General features: G+C 41.6%; 1 protein-coding gene across 1 annotated transcript; it reads right to left on the bottom strand.

Annotated features, from left to right (window-relative positions):
- Window positions 1-547: 547 nt before the first annotated feature.
- On the bottom strand, window positions 548-13436 carry sat2a.1 (spermidine/spermine N1-acetyltransferase family member 2a, tandem duplicate 1). Its single transcript, XM_049567735.1, has 6 exons — window positions 13225-13436; window positions 12924-12975; window positions 10444-10527; window positions 3590-3691; window positions 3401-3441; window positions 548-3130 (listed from the first exon to the last, which is right to left on the bottom strand). The coding sequence occupies exons 1-6, from the start codon at window positions 13285-13287 to the stop codon at window positions 2963-2965; spliced, it is 510 nt and encodes a 169-aa protein (XP_049423692.1). The 5' UTR covers window positions 13288-13436; the 3' UTR covers window positions 548-2962.
- Window positions 13437-22998: the final 9562 nt, after the last annotated feature.

Here is a 22998-nt window from a genome sequence, read left to right as displayed (position 1 = left end):
CTCTAGGTCTCCATACATACATGAATATTTTACAAACCAATATCCCCAAAATGAACAAAAAACAAATCTACATTCTTCACTCCAATTATTTTGTAAACAAAGTATGAAATAAAATGCAAATTGCAAAAGCTACAGAGGAGGGTCAGTGGTTCTTACTTGTTTAGAGTGAGAGAAAACAAACTAAATATAACCCACAACTCAGACTGTTTTCATTAAATTGCTGGAAATAATACAGAAAGCCCTCGTTTTTTATTTTTTTAAATTAGACTGGATATGAAACAGAAGTGCAGACCAGACTTATGCCCCTTTCATTTTAGCAGGACAGGTTCAAAGACACGCACTGAGCCCAGTCCAAGGCTTTTATTTTTTAAATTCCACCAGATGTATCGTCTTTGTCTGATTCTAGGATCATTCCTTTGAAACTATCCCAAAGAGTTTGTTGTTTTTATACATGGAAGCAAGTTTAGGTTCAGCTGGTTCCTTTACAATTTCATCACTGAGTACACACATGGCTTAAAAGGAGAAAAAAACAGTGCAAATACCAACATTGTGCTTCACAACAGCTTTACAGCTCCTCCTCTGGAAGACGAGGGGAGAGGTGACTGACTCTTTGGTTGCTGTTGTCATAGTTTATAATACATTTAAAGGGATACGATACTAAAAACTCAACCTTTTCCAGCAGTCATACAATAAAACATACATCTTGGCTTTGCAATGCGTAAAGTTTTTCTGGATCTTTGTGCAAAAACAAAAACATCATTTAAAGATGATTGTGTTCTAAGACTTTCTCTATAAACCCCACCACCACACACCTGCACACTCCCGTCGGACCTTTCTCGTCTCGCCCATATATTCTACATTTATTCATTAAGAAGAGAGGTTAGGTTATCTGATCCACTTAACACCAAAATCAAAGGTGCTCTGGGTCGTAACATATCACAAGGGAAAAACACAAAACACAAATTTCAGTGCCTCGGTTCCGTACTATTTAAATATATTGCGTAGGCCCCATTCCAATACTTAAAACTGCATCCTTACTAAATAATAAGCCAATTGACTGTTTGTTTAAACCCACATCAAACCACAACAAGGCACAGCAGGTACATGTTGAAGCAGAGTGCATGATGCTGAAGTAAGAGCGATGCCTCGTGGGTAAAGCATTTCAGACTTCTGGAATAAATTGTGGCAAAATTCCGACATCTCCAAGATGTGTCCAAAGAAAACCAAAAAACAAAATGCAGCTATCTTACTTATGAAAATAAATGGTAGACACATCAGTGCCGTCAGTGCCAAGGTAGCTCAGACAAATATGCATCTCCTAATGTGGGACAGTCATGTCGGAAATGTGGGACACTGATACATCTGTGAGACAGCTTGTGTTAACTCCTGGTTTTATTGATTTACATTTGTTTGAGGAAGACCTACACCCACTAGGGCTTTGGTGTCCCACTGAGGCAGTGTCCTACTTAAGGGTAACTCACTCTATCTAAAGAGTTTGAGGGGTTGTGTCTTTTGCTTTTAGCCATACCAAAACCAAAAACGCTAACGTAAGCTGCCAACTAAGCATGCCTGGCTAACTAGCTTAAAATCAGCAGTTATTGTTAAGTTAAATTGGACGGGAGCATCCACTGTGTGGGAGCCAAAATGCTGCTTTCGTCCCCAATCACACAGAAAGCATTTTAGCACCTGGATGCGCCTTTTTGTAATTGTTTTTAATGTGAATGAAGGGTTTTGCTCGCTGTTTTTGCATTGCGATGCACCTTGCATTTCGACACTCTTGGCGCCTGCCGTTTTTGCCGGAGGGTTCTAAACTCCTTGAGTTGAAGAAACTTCAACTCAGAGCGGAAAAGCACGCTCATCATCTCTTTCATCGTCTTTTCCCCATTGTCCAATCGGATGATTTGAGAGGCGGGCCTTCTGTGGTGGTCACGACGACAAGTTTACAGTTGGTAAACAATGGAAGAAACTGGTGGCAGTGGTTGTCAGATACCCAGGAAAATACAGCCCGACTATAGACAGCAAGTTGTTAAACTTTCCCAGAGACATCCTAAAATATGCCTGGAAACCGCCATTATCAAGGAGAAGCTCCTGGACCAACTGGTGGTACTCCCCATGACCCACCTCTTTTTTAGGGTCTCACGTACCCACACAGATCTCCATTTATCTGTGCCCAACAAACTATTTACTGACAGCCTCTCACCCTCAACCAGAGCTACAGCAAGTACCCTCTGCCTCAACATTTTAGGAACTAGTTACTAACTACTGGGGGGAAAAAACAGTAGATTCAATACACAGGAAGTTTAGTGTAAGGAGGTGATGGGGTGGTTGCTAGCTTGCAAAACGCTTTCTGTATGATCGGGGCCTTAGTTAGTTTAGGCTAACGTTAGCGGTTCTGTCCTGAAAGTTTCCACTCCAGCAGATCTAGTAGACTTTTTGCCTGCAACACTCAGTCTTTTAGCAATAAATCACGTATGTCGCCATCATGTGTACTTTTTAAAGGGTTCTTGGTTTCAGCTTGAAGCTTAAAAAGTTGGCTAATTAGCTAACGCTAGCTAACTACAACTGTAGATGGAGTTTTCATCCAGTTCAGTGAGCTGGTGTCAGCTCATTAGCTAACGTTAGCTAAGTACCGCTAATAAAATCTACCAGTTGTTGACAGACATCAGCTTTAAATGAGAAACCTGCTTTTGTGTACCTGTATGTGAAGTACATGAGACAGTGTTGGAATGATTGTAAACCGCATATGTACCGTCCTAGCATGGAAAACTTGACAGGTGTAGTTACAGTAACTTTGGGGGCTGGGTTTAACAAACAGTCAATTATTTTGATCATCTGCTTTGACAGAGATCGGCTCAACGATTGTCATCATCAAGTTTTGGAACGGGGCCACTGAGAGGTGCTCTATCCCTGCACTGTGACCTAATGGTTTCAAAGGTCATGCCGTTATAAACCCGGAGTTTGGTTAGGGTTGGGCCAGGCGCTCCAATGCCTCTCCTTCGCAGCGCATAAGGTGGTAGCCCTGCGTAGTTGTGACGTTATAGCTGCCCTGGCTGAGGTAAAAGTCCACAGATGGTTTGTTCCAGTCCAGGACGGTGAAGTTGATCTGGTTGCAGCCGGCAGCCATGCCCAGCTACAGAGCAGGAAAACAGACATGGTTACATGACAGATGGGAATGTATGCAAGCTCAGAGACACATTGTGCATCACTTTGACCTCCTTTGTTTAACGTAAGGGTAACTATCTGTAATAGTAACAGCACCCCACCGAGTGTGAGCAGAACTTACCAATGCATAACCAGTCAAAAATATTCTCGACAGTCAGCCGCTAACATCCTCAGTTAAACATACACATTACATTTCCTGTACTGTCATAGTTACATTATGGATTGATGTTTCACTCACCTGAGCTACCTTGCTCATAAGTGCTTTGCCAATGCCCTTCCCTGAAAGAAACATACCACAAATTACCTGAGTTTCCTGCACGTATAGACATGAGTTTTTAATTTGCTGCTTTTTTCCTGTGGGTCATTTTGACAAATTATATTTACTCCATAATTATAATAACGTGTGACTGAGAACGCTGTACTGTACCTCTGAAGTCAGGCATCACATACAAGTCCTCCATGTAAACAGCTCTGCCCGTCCATGAGCTGTAGGCATAGAAGTAAAGTGCATATCCGATCTTCGTATGACCTAGAGAAAAAAAGAGAAATTAATACACAAGGAATTAGTCGTGAGCAGGTGATTTGAGTTACAATATTCAACTTTTAAAAGCAGCATAAAGCTGGTTCACTACAATTAGTGATTCTTCACCTTAAACTAAGAAAATAGGAGATGTTAAATAAAATATTTGCCTTATCAACGTTGATTTCAGCAGCAAGTATGTTACAGAAGTAAAGTCATAATTTCTTATCCACTGTTTTATTGCTGCTGAAATAGTCAAACACTGCATGGGTGCAGCCTGGCAGGTCTGCACAGTTAAAATATTTGGGCATGATGCTGGGATAAGAAGTATCGCTCAGCATATGTGATTACTTCAAGCTGTAAAAACCCTAAAAATGAAAGTAGTTATTGTTAGTCAATATATTGCAGTTATATCTGTAAAAAAATACATTTGTACCAAAGACAAACAAATGATGCAGAGAAATCCATGTTGAGAAGCAAAAACTCTATTTATTGATCAATTTCAATTATTATTCCGATGTGCCGGCGACAGCTGTGGCGAGAAGCATAATGTTTTTGGGATGTCCATCCGTTCCATTCCTGTAAATGCCTTGAGGGATTTTTTTCAAATTTGGCACAAACGTCCACTTGGAAACTGATTAAATTTTGGCGGTCAAAGGTCAGGGTCACTGTGACCTTACATCCGTCACATTCTCATGAACACCTTGAGGGAATCTTTATGCCTCTGCGCCGGCGTTAAGTTTTCGAGTTGTCCATGCATCATGTTGTGAATGCAATATTTCAGAACGCCTCAAAGGAATTTGGCACAAATGTTCACTTGGACTCAATGATTAATTCGTTTATGATGGTCAAAGTTCAAGGTCACTGTGGCCTTGTCTGTCTCATTCTTGTGAACTTGTTATCTCAAGAATACTTAGAGGGAATTTCTTTAAATTTGGTACAAATGTTCACTTGGACTCAACGATTAACTGATTTGTTTTTGATGGTCAAGGTTGCTGTGACCTTGTGTCCATTTCACTCTCGTGAACGCAATATCTCAAAAACAGCTTGAGGGAATTTATTCAAATTTGGAACAAACATTTTTCCCCCGTTAAAGGTTTTTTTTGGGGAGTTTTTCCTTATCCGCTGTGAGGGTCCAAAGGACAGAGGGATGTTGTATGCTGTAAAGCCCTGTGAGGCAAATTGTGATTTGTGATATTGGGCTTTATAAATAAAATTTTAAAACTGAATTGACATCAACTTGGACTCAACAATGAAGCAATTATTTTTTGATGGTCAAAGTTCAAGGTCATTGTGGCCTTGTCTGTCTCATTCTCATGAACGCGATATCTCAAGAACACCTTGAGGGAATTTCTTTAAATTTGGCACAACCATCAACTTCACTCAACAGTGAACTGATTAGTTTTTCATGGTCAAAGTTCGAGGTCACTGTGACCTTCTCATTTTTGTGAATGTGATATCTCAATAATACCTTGAGGGAATTTCTTTAAATTTGGCAAATAAAGTCCACTGGGACTCAAGAATAAAGTCATTAGAATTTGGTGGTCAAAGGTTCTCCCCGTGTCAGCATGGGTTTCCTCCAGGTACTCCAGCTTCCTTCCACAGTCCAAAGACATGACTCTAAATTGTCCGTAGGTGTGAATGTGAGTGTGAATGGTTGTCTGTCTCTATGTGTCAGCCCTGTGATAGTCTGGTGACCTGTCCAGGGCGTACCCCGCCTCTCACCCAGTGTCAGCTGGGATAGACCAATGTGAATTGACACTGGAGACAGCTGACAGTCAGGAGAAAGTCCAAACACATCTTGTTAGCACTGATAATGAGAGTGTTCTTATCACACCACTTAGAGAGCCAGTACGCATGGCATTGGAATAATCTGGGTTCATCACCGTCAGGTAACAGAGACAGTGACGCAGATAGATAGATATTTACTGTCATTGCATATAAGATTACGATATAATATATAATATTATTATTAGAAAAGAAACTGGTTGGACACCCTGGTGGTAACGATTGCAGTGTAAAGAACACAGGTGAGCTAACACAGCCTAGAGGTGCTCCAACGTTTGTCCTCATCGGAGAGGGAACTATATTATTTACCTTAACTAACTGATTTTCTGTTTGTGAGCAAACAGATGTATCAGTGGACGTTTGGACTGAGCTGTGACTGAATCATTTTTGGCAGGAGGAAATCAGGCTGGACGGTGTTAAATGCAGATTATAAATACAGTAAAAGTGCTCTGGCATATGATTCAGGTTTGTCCAGGTGTTTAGAGATGAGATGCAAAAGTGTAACAGGTAGAAATCACCACAGAGTTTTGTCTGTCTTCAATTCAGTGAGGCTGTCGGACCGATTCTAGCTGCCATGAGCTAATCTGTACCCTGTTGTGCAGGTAAACGTTGCTGGAGAACCAATTTGGGAATGAACGTGTTTGTTTTTAGTGATGGCTCAGTAAAGTCAAACACACATTGACAGGCAGATATCTGCAGCCTGTGGAGAGTGGTGACTGTATGGAAAAAGGGCTGTGTCATGGAAGAAAAAGGCCCAGCTGGGCAGCAGAGCGTACGTTAATGGTCTCATTGCTGTATTCTGAGGAAAAGCAGTGTGTTAGTCTTGTTATGTAAGTGGTGTCTGTCTGAGAGGTCACATCTGCAGTGTGCCATTACATTAGATAGCAGAGCTAATAAACGTAGACTGATTAACCTGGTAGCTGGCAATTCTCTGTTCATAAACTCACCAACATTCAAAGAAGCATTTCTAGAATTAAAGTTTTGTGCTGTCGGTAATTAAACCAAACTAGACGCAATTTCTAAAGAATTTGTCATAGCTGATATTTTTACTTGTCAAGCACAGGTGTCATCAATAATTTTAACGACGGCCATGTTTCAGTGCCAGGGCCCTCATTAATGTTATTTCTTACACATGTGCTTTTCCTACTACGTGTCAAATTTTCTGCTGTGGGAAATGTCTGTTGAAGCTGCTGTAATTCAAGACCAGAGTCACTATTGTATTCTTAAATGACTGTGGCACTGGAAGAGCAGTAGACGCAGCAAATTAGTTTCATCCTTAATCATCTTAATTGTTTTGTTTCAGAGTTATAATCTATTAATTGGCTACATGCAGTATTTAACAGGCCTCTCGTAGAAACAAACCCACAGAGAGTTATCACCTCTGCAGTTCCCCTCAGCTCCACAGCTCATCGTTCAACCTATTCACCAGAGGAAAATGTTGCCATTGTATGTTTCTGCAAACCACGAATACGCTACCTTTGCACGTTTCATACGCATCATATCATCCCTTCTAAAGTGACGTAGTAAGTATATGAGCAGAGCAAGACGCCTGCCAAGCTCCAAACAACTGCAGATCACTATTTGAGACAACAAACAACAACAGCAGTTGTTTTTTAGCGAGTTACTGTTGCATTTCCTGTGGCTGTTTAGGCACCAAAGTGGGTTTTTATTTGGGAACCAATGCTGTTTTTCCAGACGCTTTACAGCACCAAAACATTGTGTCTTTTTATGGACATGTGGGTGTTTATCCTGCAGGTCTTTAGCCCCCAGTCATGGGGGTTTGTTTTGGGGACACATTGCTGGTTTTCTAGTGTTTTTTTAAGCCCCAAAATGTGGGTGTTTTTTAGGGAACCATCAGTGTTCTTCCAGTAGTTTCCCAGACATGGCGTTTAGTTTTTTTAAATGGACCCCTGGCTGTTTGACGTGCAGCTCTTTACCCTGCAGACTACTGTTTGAAACCAACAAACAACAACAACAACAGTTGTTTTCTAGCGAGTTATTTTTGCATTTACTGCAGCTTTTCAGTCCCAAAACAAGTGTGTTTTTTAGTGACCCGTCCCTATTTTTTTTTTTTTTTATCAAGACATTGCTGCGTTTCCTGCAGGATGGAGGCATGAAAAGTGGCTGTTTTCTACTGAGACATCTTTTGCATTTACTGCAGCTTTTCAGTCCCGAAACAAGTGTGTTTTTTAGTGACCCGTCCCTATTTTTTAATTTTTTTTTATCAAGACATTGCTGCGTTTCCTGCAGGATGGAGGCATGAAAAGTGGCTGTTTTCTACTGAGACATCACTGCATTTCCTGCTGGGATAGAGGCATGAAAAGCGGTTGTTTTCTAACAAGACATCACTGCATTTCCTGCTGGGATAGAGGCATGAAAAGCGGTTGTTTTCTAACAAGACATCACTGCGTTTCCTGCTGGATAGGGGCATGAAAAGCGGCTGTTTTCTAACAAGACATCACTGCGTTTCCTGCTGGATAGGGGCATGAAAAGCGGCTGTTTTCTAACAAGACATCACTGCGTTTCCTGCTGGATAGGGGCATGAAAAGCGGCTGTTTTCTAACAAGACATCACTGCGTTTCCTGCTGGATAGGGGCATGAAAAGCGGCTGTTTTCTAACAAGACATCACTGCGTTTCCTGCTGGATAGGGGCATGAAAAGTTGTTGTTCTCTAACAAGACATCACTGCGTTTCCTGCTGGATAGGGGCATGAAAAGTGGCTGTTTTCTAACAAGACATCACTGCGTTTCCTGCTGGATAGGGGCATGAAAAGCGGCTGTTTTCTAACAAGACATCACTGCGTTTCCTGCTGGATAGGGGCATGAAAAGTTGTTCTCTAACAAGACATCACTGCGTTTCCTGCTGGATAGGGGCATGAAAAGCGGCTGTTTTCTAACAAGACATCACTGCGTTTCCTGCTGGATAGGGGCATGAAAAGCGGTTGTTTTCTAACAAGACATCACTGCGTTTCCTGCTGGATAGGGGCATGAAAAGCGGTTGTTTTCTAACAAGACATCACTGCGTTTCCTACTGGATAGGGGCATGAAAAGCGGTTGTTTTCTAACAAGACATCACTGCGTTTCTCGCTGGGATAGAGGCATGAAAAGCAGCTGTTTTTTTAACAAGACATTGCTGTGTTTCCTTCCGGATAGGGGCACGAAAAGTGGCTGTTTTTTACCCAGACATGACTGAGTTTCTTGCTGGGATAGAGGCATGAAAAGTGGCTATTTTTTTTTTTTTTAATCAAGACTTCACTGCATTTCCTGCTGAAATAGAAGCAGTAAAAGTAGCTGTTTTTAACAAGACATTACTGTGTTTCTCGCTGGGATAAGGGCACGAAAAGCAGCTGTTTTTTTTACTGAAACACTGCTCCATTTCCAGTCTGGACCGAGCCACCAAAACTGTGTATTTTAAGCCAAAACATGCTGTTTTTTTGTGCCTAAACATAAACACATGTTAAACATAGTGTTGTTGAAACATAAACATTTACTGTACTTGTCCTACATAATAATGTACATATGTCTGGTATCCATAGTTTGCAAAAACGTACAATGCCAACATTATTTCTGCCGATTGAGTTGCGTTGTTTCAGTTTATGACCCACTACTTTATTGTTCTGATGCACTCACTGCTCTCATCAGAATTCTTTTCAAAAGCACACAGCTGTTTTTAACAAAAAAAGACTAAGTTATCTATGAGTGACCATAGTGGAGCATTTAGCTGCTGAGGCAGGTATTTCCCTTAGGAGCTGGTAGAGACCAAAAACAGAGCTAAAATCCCAATTACCCCAACTTTAACACAAATTTGACAATTTAAAATGGATAAAATCTCATTTCACTGTAGAGCTGTGCAGCGTATTGATCCACTCAGCCCCTCTTACACTCTCTGTGATTATCATGAGACAACTGCTGCAGGAGTTCTGTGCCTGGGATAGAGTTACCCAGAGAGTGACTGGGCTAACTGTTCATCACACACAGCTAACGTTACCCAACAGTTACCAGCAGTTTAAATGACAAGGTCAAGCCACGTTGGTGTGAGATTAAGAGCTTGGCACAGGATTTCTGCCCCAAGCAGCAAAATATGACGAGTAGGGGTGAGATTATGTTGTGCTGTGTTAGCTCATGATAGACGGGCAGACAGAGCAGTAGCAGGGCGACTCATGGAGACAGCAGCAACAGCTGATCGGCAGCCATCAGCCTACCCTCCCATTGTCACAAAGACAGTGTAATTCTGTGGGAAACACTGACTTCTCATAATTATAAGCTCCAAATCCAAGACAGCATCATAACTGTTTTTGAAAAACCAGCATGCAAAATCCTGGAGGGACTGTCTTAATGAGTACAATTAAAAAAACAGTGTGGTGTGTTTGACTTTCTGCATCAGGACTAGAGCAGGCCAAGAAGAAGCGCAGGAAGACAGATAGCAGCAACAAGAGTTGAAAGATAATGAAGGAAAAGGACTTTTGGACTCTGAGTTGGATTGGCTAACACTAAAGACTATGCAACAAAAACTGTCTAGAGAACTCTTACGGCAGGGTTTGTTGAGTTCATAATGACTAATCAATAAGCAAACCAACAAACAGATGTATTCTTAAGTCCACATTTGTCTTTGTGAGCTTGACCTCCTCTTAAACTGTCAATCTTTGGGGTTAAGAACAAGAAGCAGTAATGGAGCTTCCATCTAGAAAAAATAATTGTGGTTGGTGAGATTTATGGCTCATCTAAATGAGCCACTTTAAGTGTGGGGAAAGGCTCACACTCCGATTAAAGGATTAATCAGGCCTGAACTGAATGTTGCAGAAAGAATGCTGCTGCTGCTGCTGCTGCTGATAACTTGTCGTAGCATGTCATACTTCTGGTCACAGTCCAAACAGTGAGGTCATAACAGGCGTGTCCCTTCAGAGAGGAGACACAACTACCTGCTGTTACATTGCTGTAAGTGAAGTTGACGTGTTATTGGTGGTTCCCCCTCACCATCTTTGGTTTTGTGCTGATCCGGCACCTCAGCGATGATCCCATGGAAGAACGGGTTCTTGGAGAAGCCATCCTGCTCTAAGTCTGCATATAAAATACAAAGAAACATATTTGTAATATGCTGGTGATAGTTTTTCCTGAAATGAAGGTCAGACATTTAATGGTCTCTTCACAAAGATGTGGTTTGAAACAGCTTCAACACTTGGCAAATCAACCTCATCACTAGGTCCATTTTGTAGCTTTTAATTGTATCACGATCTTGATTGAGTGTCGTGTCATGCTAGCCTGAAAGTTCATAGTGAACATCCATCGTTTATGTCGGACATGACAGCCAAAAATTTGGCCACAAGGTCAATTTAGTAGCTGTTCTGGAGCTTTAGATCATGTCACATACTCTTCTTAGCTCATCATCTTCAAGAATAAATTAGCAAACTTGCATGAAAAGTCTTAAAAGTGCTCAAAAAAATAAATAAAATTAAGTGTCTAAAATTGCAACTGGGCAAACTCCGTCTGCTGAGGAAGATCATGCGATACACTCAAAAGCTCAAGAAGGGCTACTAAAGGGACCTTGTGGTGAAATATTGTATTTTTTCCAAGGTCAAGAATGAATCGTCTATCTCTACTAGGGCTGCATGATATATATATATTAAAAAAAAGGTAGAATAAGTTTGTGAATAACATGATCATCACGATAACGATATATCGTACAATATTACTTGGGATAAAGAACACATATTTTTCCTCTTCCCTGTAGTGCTGTTCATCAGTCTAGATTGTTTTGGTGTGAGTTGCCGAGTGTTGCAGATATCAGCCGTAGAGATGTCTGCCTTCTCTCTAGTATAATGGAACTAGATGGCACTCAGCTTGCGGTGTTCAAAATGCCAAAAATTAAATTAAAAAACTCAACAGCAATGTCTCTTTATAGAAATCATGACCTGGTTACTCAAAATAATCCACACACCTTGTTGTGAGCAGTTTCATGTAGGAACTATTTACTTTCCATTGAACTACACCTGCTAACCCTATCATGTTGCAGCAGGAAGCGTGCATGTACTGCTAGCTCACCTAGCACCACTGAGCTAGTTAACGTTTTGGTTTTAAGTGCAGTTTGTCTCCCTTATTGTCAAATTCTTAAATCATTTTACCATTATTTGTAATTTTGATTAAACTCTTGGGACGAACTAACAACTGCTAAGTGTTACAATGACATTAGTAATTTATACCAGTCCAATCTTAACAAAAATAGCTAGCTCACTAGCAAGAAATTCAACATTCATTAAGGCTAATAATTTAATGCTGACAGTGAAACATTTAGTCCTAGCTTACTAGCTAGCTTGTAGGCTAATCCCCTTGGGCTTCATCTCATTACTGTTGTCTGCTGTAAGCTGTGTGTTTGTGCTTTATGTTGCTTACATGTCTGTTTATGCTAACATTGTACTGTATTGTACTGATGCTCTGCTGTTGCTTGTTGCTTTCGCTTTTTTTGAATTTCTATTTGCTGTTGTTAATGCTGTCTTTATGGGGGTTTTTTGTTTGTTTTGCTGTCTTGTCCTGTGAATTTTATCCTTTTATTGGTTTCACAACATCTTACCAAAGGACAGCAGCTGAAAATTAGCCAGCTGGCTAACACTGGCACATTGACAGAAATGTTGATTGATGTGCATTGTCCTAATAAATAAAATAAATGAAATTAAATGCTGTGATTACAATGACGTAATAACTACAGCAGTATGGCAGATGCTTCTAAGTAACCGTTTTTGTCCCAAACGAGCCATCTGCCAACTGTATCACTGCGCAGAAGGAATCGCGCATCTATTGCTAATTCACCTCGCACCACTGAGCTAGCTAACGTTACAGCTCAGCCGAGGAGGACATCAAGCACGAGCCTCTCATCCATGAGTAGATGCACGCTTCCTTCTGTGTGTGATACAGTGATACAGTGGGCGGCTGTAGTTCGGTAGAAAAAAAATAGTCAGCAAGGTTTGTGGATTATCTTGAGTAACCAGGTCATGATTTCTGAAAACCACAAGCCGAGTGCCATCTACTTCCATTATACTGGAGAGAAGGCAGACGCCTCTACGGCCGATATCTCCAACACTCTGCAACTCACACCAAAACAATATGGATAAATAAACAGCACTACCAATAAATGAAAAAAATATGTATATTTGATATTGGGGTGAACTGTCCCTTTAAAGTGAGCTCAGTCCTGCATCTCTGCTACTTTCGGTATACTGCTAAAATGCAATAAATTGAACTGAACACAGAAGGCACCAATAAATAACAAAGAAATGACAGAACTGCAAATGTGCAATATTAGCATTGCTAAGATTGATCATAATGTTAAAAATATATGTAATAGAGGCCCTTTAATGTGCAGGATTTTACCTCATGAAGGTCAAATGTAAACATAAGGTCAGAGCTGGGAGCTGTACATTTTATTTTGACAGATAGTTTTAGGACAGCTGTTAATACAGTACCTCTCTGTGTGATTTTCACATGCTCTGAGACTTTCTCATATTCAGCCAACTCCTGTGAATAAGCACAAATGACATCAGATATCACCAGTTAATACTGTTTATGAATCATCACACTTCCTTATCCTTAGATATGTCACACTGTGTGACCCTGTGGCGCTCAAAGGAACCCGTCCATCCAATAATATCCCAATAATGTAATAATCGCTACACCGTGTGTATCTGAAGTATCTGTTGACGTCAGACACCGAGTCACAGGATCCTAAAGGCTCCTCGAGAAGCTGCACCGCACGTGTCCGCTCACCATGATCATCCGCGCGATGTCCTTGCAGTCCTCCACGTTGGCTGCACGGATAGTGTAGTCCATGTTGCTGCGTGGGTCTGACTATGGTGTAGTGCTCACAGTGCGTGGTGGAGGTAACGTGAAAGGATGACTGTGCGTGGAAGGTCTGCAGCTGTCCTCTTGACCACAACCTCCCAAAACACAAGCTGTGAGTGGAGCTGAGAGCGCCCTCCTCCTCCAGGAAGGAAGTGACGGGACGCACCACCACACCAGCTCCCCATGTGACCTATATAAAAGATCTGTAACCGGTTAACAGTTCACATGCTTTATGCATGGGTCGTAAAATCTTTTTTGCTGGTGATTATCTTCCATCTGCAATCCTCCATCCCCATTCCCCTCTGTGCATTTCTTCATGTGTCTTATCCTCCTGAAACTTTAGGTATGCATTTTTAATTCCTCCCAGCTATCTATCGATCAGTAAGACCTGATAAGTATAAAAAACGAAATATTGTCAACAGTAATTAAGTCCTAATGTCCACTTTTGTGTTGGGATCAGCTGTTTTTGTTTGTTTTTTTGTTTTTTACATGGATTAGTGTATTGTGCTCTTACTACCACTAGATGGCGCAAAATAGTGTCCACAAACGAGGACAACAGGTCTAAGTTAAGTAGAGTGAAGTGTAAGGACAAGTTAACCCAAAATGTGGTGTCCTCATACAAGGACACGGGGTCTCAGGAGGATATAGACCCTCAGAAACCTCCCTGTCAGTGCCGGATCTAGCACATTTGGTGCCCTACGCAAGCTTCCCCTGTAGGCTTGTGCCGGTTTGAAAATTTTCCAACCGGTTTGATTTAAAGCCAAATATCTAACCTAACCGATATATCGAATTATATACCTAATTTTACCACTGGGGGTCGCATTTCAGCTATTTTTCCCAATAAAAGCCCATTATAGGTGTAATGTGCTTCCAATCCACTAGGTGGCGATAATGCTGTATTAACCGCCAATACACACAAGGTTACACAAGAAGAAGAAGAAGAAGAAGAAGAAGAAGAAGGAGGACACTTCTCTGGCAGCAGCATCAGACGGCTGAGCGGAGCTGCGGAGTCCGCAGTCGGGGAGCCTCTGAGTCAAACTAAACAAAACACTTGTAGGCTCCTCCACTTCATTTAAAAACATACATAAACCTTATTAAGTTGTCATAATGCATGCTACAATGCAAGATAAGTTGAATATAGTCCCTTGACACGCCGCTAATGTGACAAGCTCCCCCATGACCCCCCACCCCTACCCAGTTTATCTGGTTGACCTGAATTAAACCGGGTGGAGCTCTTAAACCGGACCGAACCGGTTAAACCGGAAATCGGCACAAGCCTATTCCCCTGGCACCTCCATCCCCCCAAAGAGAGTATTATTATCTTTTGTAGTTATTGTATTTATTACAAACAAGAACAAAAGCCAAATAAACAACATACCTAACATAAAATAATAATAACAAATAGCTAGCCTGACATGCACTTCCTTAAAAATTTAAGTACGAGTCGCGGTGACGCAGACCTCCTGTCTGTTTCTGTAAGCTGAAACCATTTCCCTCAGTGGAAACAAAGCTTTTATTCACTTTAATTTCACAGATAAGACACAATAAATTGTGAAGACAATAAAGCCTCCACAAAAATAGCATTTTAAGTCTTGTGTGTGATTTATCCTGGCTTCATATGAGCAGAGGAAATCTCTGCTACTCGCTATGCTAATTTACACAATGTAAAATGCCATAGGAAAACGTGTTTAGTATAAGACGGTTGTTTTGTCGGTGAACCTTGTGAGTTGTAATGGAGCCGAATTTTGTAGTGTTACCTTTGTTAAATGTTGTTGTTGTCCCTGGCTTCATATGAGGAGAGGAAAAATCTGCTAGCTGCTAGGCTAATTTATTCAATGTAAAATGCCATAGGTTTGTGCTAAAAACATTAGCATGTTGTATTTGTGGGGAAAATGTGTCCAGATAAAGACAAGTGTTTGTCTGTGAATGCTGCGAGTTATAGTGAAGCTGATTTGTGTTCTTGTGTTTGAAATTGTCTCTATTAAGCCATGTTTAATGTGTGTTTAATGTGTGTTTTGAATCAACTAAACTTTACAGCACTTCACAGAAACCTCCACTGCCAACTAGTGGTTTGGAGGTGTAACTGCAGAGGGACACAGACACACCACCATACAAATATAAATGCTCACAACAGCGTCAGCTGTTTTGAGCACTTAAGTTTTGTCAAGTTATAATGCAGTTGTTTATGCAGGGTTCGGAAGGGTTCAGTATATTATGTGGAACTGAATTAATTAGCTGGATTGTTATAACAACAGGCTGTATTAATTTGTTTTATTTTAATGTGTTGTTGTGTATGTTGGGCTTCTGAGTGGTGCCCTAGGGGGCCACGTGTGTTGTATAGGAAGAGCTGCCCCTGCTCCTTGTTATGCTGGAACACCACCCCTCCGATATTTGTGTTATGTCACTTAGTTTGTGACTAAGTGATGCTCGTGGGCCTGAGAATGGCGCTGTCAGTCTGACCTTGTCTGTAGTGCTGCTGTCGGGGCAGAGTTTCCTGTTGAGCTGTCACTGGTGTTGCTGTCACCTGACTGTCCACCTTAGTGCCAATGATTGCCACATTTTCATGCTAATATTTCACCTTAACTTAACTTGATTTACCTGCCAAAATGCATTGATGTTTGCTAAGAACATTTATACTCAGAGCTGCCAACTCTCAGGCACTGACTCATGCTATCGGCAGTTTTCACACGCTCTCACATCACACATCCATTTTCTCACACTCAGAAAAAAAAAAAAAAAAAAAAAAAAACTGATTTCCTGGGCTGCCCTGGAAACCCTCAGTGTGTGAGCGACATCTTACATATTAATGTTAACATGTGCAATAATATGACAGCAGGATGAACAATATGATCAGTATGGTTGAGGATACTTGGCCTTGCAGCAAGCTCAGTTGGTGGTGACTTGTAAAAGCTCTTAAACTGAAGAATTTTACCTCTTACTGTGTGGTAGTGTTATTAATGATCCTGTCTGTCCTCTGAATCAGCAGCTGTCAGTACTTCCTCTGCACAGATTGTTTTTATGCAGAATAAATGCTGGTATTGTACGTTTCTGCAAACCATGGATACTTTCATTTGCATATTATAAGCAGCAAATATGTTGTTAACTTAATTTTTTTTAAACTTAAATTGTGCTGTGGTTAATGTGTGCTTAGGTTCAGGCACAAAAAACACTGCAAAGATTATTTTTTGGCTCGCCGCTGTAAAAACAGAAATGTCTCAGTAAAAAAAACCAAACAAACAAAAAAAGAACAAAACAGCTTTTCACAGCACTATTCCCGCTGGAAAATCAGTGGTTGTAAAAAAACACCCACTTTTGAGGGCTAAAAAGCTGCAAGAAACACAACAATGGGTCCCTAAAAAACAACCATGTTTGGTGGCTAAAAAGCTGCAGGAAACACAGCAACTAGTCCATAAAAAAACACTTTAGGTGGCTAAAAAGCTGCAGGAAATACAGCAGTGGGTCCCTTAAAAACACCCATTTTAGGTTGCTAAAAACTGCCGGACACACAGCAACAGGTCCCTAAAAAACATCCATGATTGGTGACTGAAAAGCTGCAGGAAACACAACGATGGGTCCCTAAAAAACAACCACGTTTGGTAGCTAAAATCTTCAGGACACACAGTGATGGGTCCCAAAACAACACCCACATCTGGTGGCTAAAAAGCTGCAGGAAACGCAGGGACGGGTCCCTAAAAAACACCCACATTTGGTGGGTAAAAACCTCCCTGGAAACACAGCAGTAGGTCCCTGAAAACACCCATTTTAGGTTGCTAAAAAGCTGCAGGAAACAGAGCAACGGGTCCCTAAATAACACCCACAATTAGTGGCTGACAAGCTGCAGGAAGCATGGTGACGGGTTCCTAAAAAACACCCATGTTAGGTCACCAAAAAGCTGCAGGAAACACGGCAGTGACTCACTTTGTTGGTCTTGAACAGTGGTCTGCAGCATGGCAGGTGTCTGGCGTGGGTGTCACTTCATCCATTATACTCTGTGTGCACAATAGTACACTGCGGGGCGCGGACTCTATTTTCGTGAGCTCAGCTTGCCATAGTTGCATTTAAATAGGCGCTGCCAAGTGTGTCGGGAGCGTGCCAAACAAACTTCTTGTAATTTTGTGGCCAGACTTGTTTGGCACACCTGTGGCGCATGTGGGCCCCAGTTTGGTATCGGGGTTATACCATAAGAAGAGGCAAATGTTTGGGGCCCCCTAGTGGCCATTTATATTGGCACATTTTGTAATGGCAAAGATAAATCCCCTTAACCCTTCCATAATGGCAGTGTACAGTGCACAACTTGACAACAAATGGAAGTTATCAAAAAGCATCACAAACCACCAAACAGACCTCTTCAAGTGACCAAATGGTGATTCATCAGCATCATTTAGGCCTGTGGTTCTCAACCTTTTTTGTGTCAAGGACCTCATCTGAAAATATTTTCATGTTAGACATGATTCAGACCAGAATAATAACTGTGGAGGAAGTGAAACTTGTGATGACAATATTCACTCATGTGACTCTTACTCACATCGGGCCCACGTCTGTTGTAAATTATACAGTAAAAAAATCAAGTATTCCACATTTTTGGGGGGACAGTCTGGAACTCCCTTGAGGTTCCCTGGGTTCCCCTGGATGTCTGGTTGAGAACGACTGAATTAGGATGTCTGGAGATAAAAAACAACAATCGGCCAACTCAGTCATGGTCCAGGCAGACAGTCCAGAGATGCATTCAAGGCACTCTGACTGTAGTTGAAAATCCTTTATTAATACATGGATAAACCAACATGTTTCAACTAGAGAGTCTTCACTAGGGTGTAAAATGCACTGGAAACAGGTGTGCAATTTAAGACCTTGTGAGGGTCATGTGACACAGGTCAGACAAAAAACACATTGAAAGAAACTGCAAATGAAAATGAAGTAAAAGTATACTTGAAGTGTGACTCAAGTGTTGTCTGCGCTGTGTAGATATAAAGAGGCCCAGACCGTGGATATCTTTGGAGGAGGTCTCCGTTTATTCCTGACAACTGACAGCAAGAGGTGAAAACAAAATCCTCCGTAAAATACAACCATATAAACTCGAGCCCCTACACAAATTAAGTGACACAAGAATATGTTAGCATAGAATGAACTTATAAACAGCTTAACAGCGCAAAAACACGGAAATTACTATGACAGAAATGTTGCTTACCTCTCCCAGGGCGCACAACAGCAACAGGGGAGAGGTAAGGCAGTAGACACCCCTTTATGGGTGGGGTAAGGTGAACGTAGGGGTACAGAAACAGAGTATCAAACGTTCCACATATTGCTTATGGAGGCCTGTACGTGACCTTTCATACAAGAAATACAGCACCAAGTTCTTAACAATACGGTGAGGCAATTCAATATAAAGGGACATTTAAAACAGTTTAAATCATGGATTATCTCATTCATAAAATCACAGAGTTTTATTAGCTACTGGATGAGCTGAAGTCTCTCAGTTTTGTTTTTCGGAGGGCCAATAAAAAGTGTGTTACAGTAGTCAAGGCGGCTTGAAATTAAGGCATGAATCAATTCCTCTGCATCTTTTTCATTTAGAAATGGTCGTACCTTGGCTATGTTTGTGAGGTGGGAAAATGATGCGTTCGTCACCTTTTAATGTTGGACTGGAAGCTTAGATCTGAATCAAGGATCAGGCCAAGATTTGGAACCTCGGATTTAATCCAGGGAGGTAAATTCCCCAGATTATTAAGCAGCATATCTCTTTTTGTTTTAGGTTTTGTCGTCATTTAACTTTAAGACATTTTGCCTCATCCATTTATTTATTGCAGAAAGACGGGTTGTAATGGAGTTTATGGCTGCAGCAGAGATATACATGCGTCTGGAGGTTGGCAAGTATGCTTATCAACCATAGTTATTAATCACTGACTTTGCTTTTCATCTGTTCATGACTTTAAAACTGACTTCTGCTTCTGAACCTTATAAACAAAATTCCTGAGGGCTGAGGAGTGACGACCCTGACCCTTGTGGTAGGTAAAGTCACAGAAGGCCTTCTCATAAATGCTCGCTCTAAACCAAACTGAGAAGTTGGCAGCCCTGCTCATACTTACGGGAATAGTTTGACCTTTGATTTTTGGCGACCCTCACTTGGCCTTCCCTCTGGATAAACTTTACTTTTTAGAAAATCGTTAGTACTTTGTATGCCTCATGCAGCACTGCAGTCTTGTGGGGTGTAATAAACAGTGTGGCCTCTAGAGGGCCCTAGCAGGGTGTTGGACTTTTGGTCTCATGTCTGTGCAGTTCAGATGACTGTACTTAAGTGTGTGAGATCAGCAGCAGGAACAGTTCACCTCCTCTGTTGCTGAGGCTTAAATACTTTGTTCTCAGGAACCAAACTTTATCCTTTCATTTCATTTTCAGTTGATATAAAATGGTATTAGGACTCTCTCTCTCTCTCTCTACATATATATATATATATATATATATATAGCTGGGGAAGTTTTTAGATTATAACTCATGAGTGGAGCTGATGTAAACACGTAAAGTTTGAGTTTCTATTTCCAAACATACCAAGATTATTTTTATTCACGATGAAGATGATACATGCAGGCCTCTGTGTGTCTGTGCAGGTTATTGTGTGTGGGCGGAGGGCTGTTTCATCATACTCTACAAAATTTATTCCGTTTTCTCTCTCCCAGAAATAATAAAACTAGAATAACGGCTGAATTTCTCAGGAGGTGTCACTACCGGAGAGGTTATATTTAGTCAAAGCTGCCGGTGATGACGCACAGTGTGGACATATCATCAAACTGTGAACTTTGGCGCCAGAAATAAGAATGATCTCATGAATTAAGTGTTCTTTAGACAGACATAATGGCAAGTCCCCAATAAGCAGAGCGCTGAATTTGAGGAACAGAGAATGCTCTGGAAAGGGAAAGACGTGAATGAATGAATTGTCTTTTATCTGATATAAAGACATAAGTTAGCAGTCGGTCTCGAAAGGGAAACGTCTGTATTTTTCAACCTCCACCCTACTTTCACATGTTGTTGTGTCTAAGTGACGAATGGAACAACATTTTCAAAATAAGTCCAGTGTTTAGCGAGAGTGCTGCAGCCTACAGACGTGAAACAGGCTGCTATGTAACCTAATCGTTTGGGGAAATATCGCACCATCAATGTACAACCATTAGAAGTGTTTGTTTTTGCCACTGACAGGCTCAGATTATTATTCTGAGTGTCTTACAACATAACGGAAAGGGTCCCTACAGAGACAGACCTTTTTGTTAAAGAGCAAGGTGAAATTGGTATGGCCAAACTCACCAGATTCCATTTGGGGCTGGGTCCCTGCCTGCCTCAAGCAAAGGAGTTCAAGTATCTTGGGGTCTTGTTCACGACTGAGGGCAGAATGGAGTGTGAGATGGATCACAGTTTGGCGCTTCATCTACAGTGATGTGGGTGCTGCACCAGACCGTAATGGTGAAAAGAGAGCTGACTGGAAGGCGACGCTTTCGATTTACTGGTCCATCTACGTCCCACCCCTCACCTATGGTCATGAGCTCTGGGTCGTGACCAAGAGAATGAGATCGCGGATACAAGCTGCCGAAATGAGTTTCCTTCGTGGGGTGGCTGGGCTCAGCCTTAGAGATAGGGCAAGGAGCTCGGACATCCAGAGGGAGCTCGGAGTAGAGCCGCTGCTCCTTTGCATCGAAAGGGGTCAGTTGAGGTGGTTCAGGCATCTGATCAGGATGCCTCCTGGGTGCCTCTTGTTAGAGGTGTTCCGGGCACATCCTACTGGTAGGAGGCCCCGGGGCAGACCCAGAATGTGTATATCTCATCTGGCCTGGGAACGCCTTGGGGTCCCCCAGGAGGAACTGGAAAACGTCGCTGGAGAGAGGGACGTCTGGGGTGCTTTGCTTGGCCTGCTGCCCCCGTGACCTGGCTTCGGATTCGCAAATAACAATGGATAGGCGCTTCAATTTAAGTTGACAGAATTAAAATAAAACACAAAAACGGTCTTGGTTCGTCTTTCCACCATTCGAGCAATCACCAACTCTGGTTTGGTTGAAATAAACATTTAATTCATTCAGTTAGACGCTTAAATGACTTATTCAAATGGAGTATGGTTGGTTTGGTGACATCAATTTCCGGGCTGTTTCTGGTTAAACAAAAAGGAACTTACTTTTTCACATTAAGGTCTGTCTCTGTAGGGATCCTTTCCTAATATTGTCACACACTAACAATAACAATCTGAGCCTGTCAGTGGCAAAAACAAACATGTTTAGTAAACATACATTAACAGTGCAAATATACTAAGTGGTTACACTGCAGCCTGTTTCATGGCTGTAGGCTGCAACACTCGCTCCAATATCAACTATTGTTTCTTCTTCTTCTCACACAAAAACATGGGAAAATATGATTCAGGTTGAAAAATACCAAGGTTTGCCTTTACTGATGTAAGTAGTTAAAGTATTACTCCTCATATGAGATTTAGAATGATGTGTCTTCCCTGGTAAAAGCCTGTCAAATGAAATTCCCTGTTTTTAAACATTCACTTTGAAACAGAAAGTAACGTTTTCTCTTTAAAAGAAAAAGAGAAGTGGTCTTATTAAAAATACCTCATTCATGACTTCATGCTCTGATACCAGCTGTTACATAATGAACTTCAGCAGACAGTAAACTTGTACTGTGCCGCACCCACAGCCTCGGGGTGGAGGCAACTCTCCTGTAAGCCCCACTGCTTCATTATAAATCCAGTCATGTTTAGTCTGTGTTGTCTGTTTGATATTGAAGGCGTGAGTGTAATCACAACATGGTGATATAATGACACAACGATGTTCATACTGTTTCAGTTCTGTATTGTTAGAAAGCCAGTCCTGAATGAGTATAGTTCGGAGGAAATGAGCATTTTTAAGTAGTAGTACATTCACTGACCACTTTATCAGGTACACCGTGCTAGTACCAGGTTGGACGCCCTTTTGGGTACACTGCGGTCATAAAGGGATAGACACGGTCAGCAACAATACTCAGGTAGGCTGTGGTGTTTAAACCATGCTCAGTTGGTACTAAGGGGCCCAAAGTGTGCCAAGAAAATATCCCCCACACCATTACACCACCACCACCAGCCTGAACCATCGATACAAGGCAGGATGGATCCATGACGCCAAATTCTGACCCTACCATCTGAATGTGGCAGCAGAAATCCAGACTCATCAGACCAGGCAACGTTTTTCCAGTCTTCTATTGTCCAGTTTTGGTGAGCCTGTGTGAACTGTAGCCTCAGTTTCCTGTTGTTAGCTGACAGGAGTGGCACCTGGTGTGGTCTTCTGCTGCTGTAGCCCATCTGCTTCAAGGTTGGACGAGTTATTGGTTCAGAGATGGTCTTCTGCAGACCTTGGTTGTAACCGGTGGTTATTTGAGTCACTGTTGCCTTTCTATCATCTTGAACCAGTCTGTCCATTCTCCTCTGACCTCTGGCATCAACAAGGCATTTTCATATTTATGTCTACATGCCAAAGTGGAAAAGCCGACGACAGATTAACCAGGGTGTGTGCAAAAGTTAGTAATAAGTTGACAGCACATATAGAAAGGATACATGGGATGACACAAAGGTTCCCAGCAGGTGTTGACTGATGTTGATGTTACAAATATTTGGAATTTATCTGACACCTTGGGGCAGACTTTTAACTCCAAAATACACTGTCGTGAGACCCTTATTGTGAAGAAGAG

This window comes from Epinephelus fuscoguttatus, linkage group LG23 (assembly GCF_011397635.1).
Source record: "Epinephelus fuscoguttatus linkage group LG23, E.fuscoguttatus.final_Chr_v1".
Lineage (NCBI taxonomy): Eukaryota > Metazoa > Chordata > Actinopteri > Perciformes > Serranidae > Epinephelus > Epinephelus fuscoguttatus.
The sequence above is the reverse complement of the archived record's forward strand: the minus strand, read 5'-3'. Positions and strand labels throughout refer to the sequence as shown.

Excerpts from the sequence above, each read along its gene's own strand:
- sat2a.1 (XM_049567735.1), bottom strand. The coding sequence starts at position 13,287 with ATGGACTACACTATCCGTGCAGCCAACGTGGAGGACTGCAAGGACATC. Across the intron at positions 12,976-13,224 it reads ACATCGCGCGGATGATCATG|GAGTTGGCTGAATATGAGAA; the intron begins GTGAGCGGACAC and ends GCTTATTCACAG. Across the intron at positions 3,131-3,400 it reads TTATGAGCAAGGTAGCTCAG|CTGGGCATGGCTGCCGGCTG; the intron begins GTGAGTGAAACA and ends CCTGCTCTGTAG.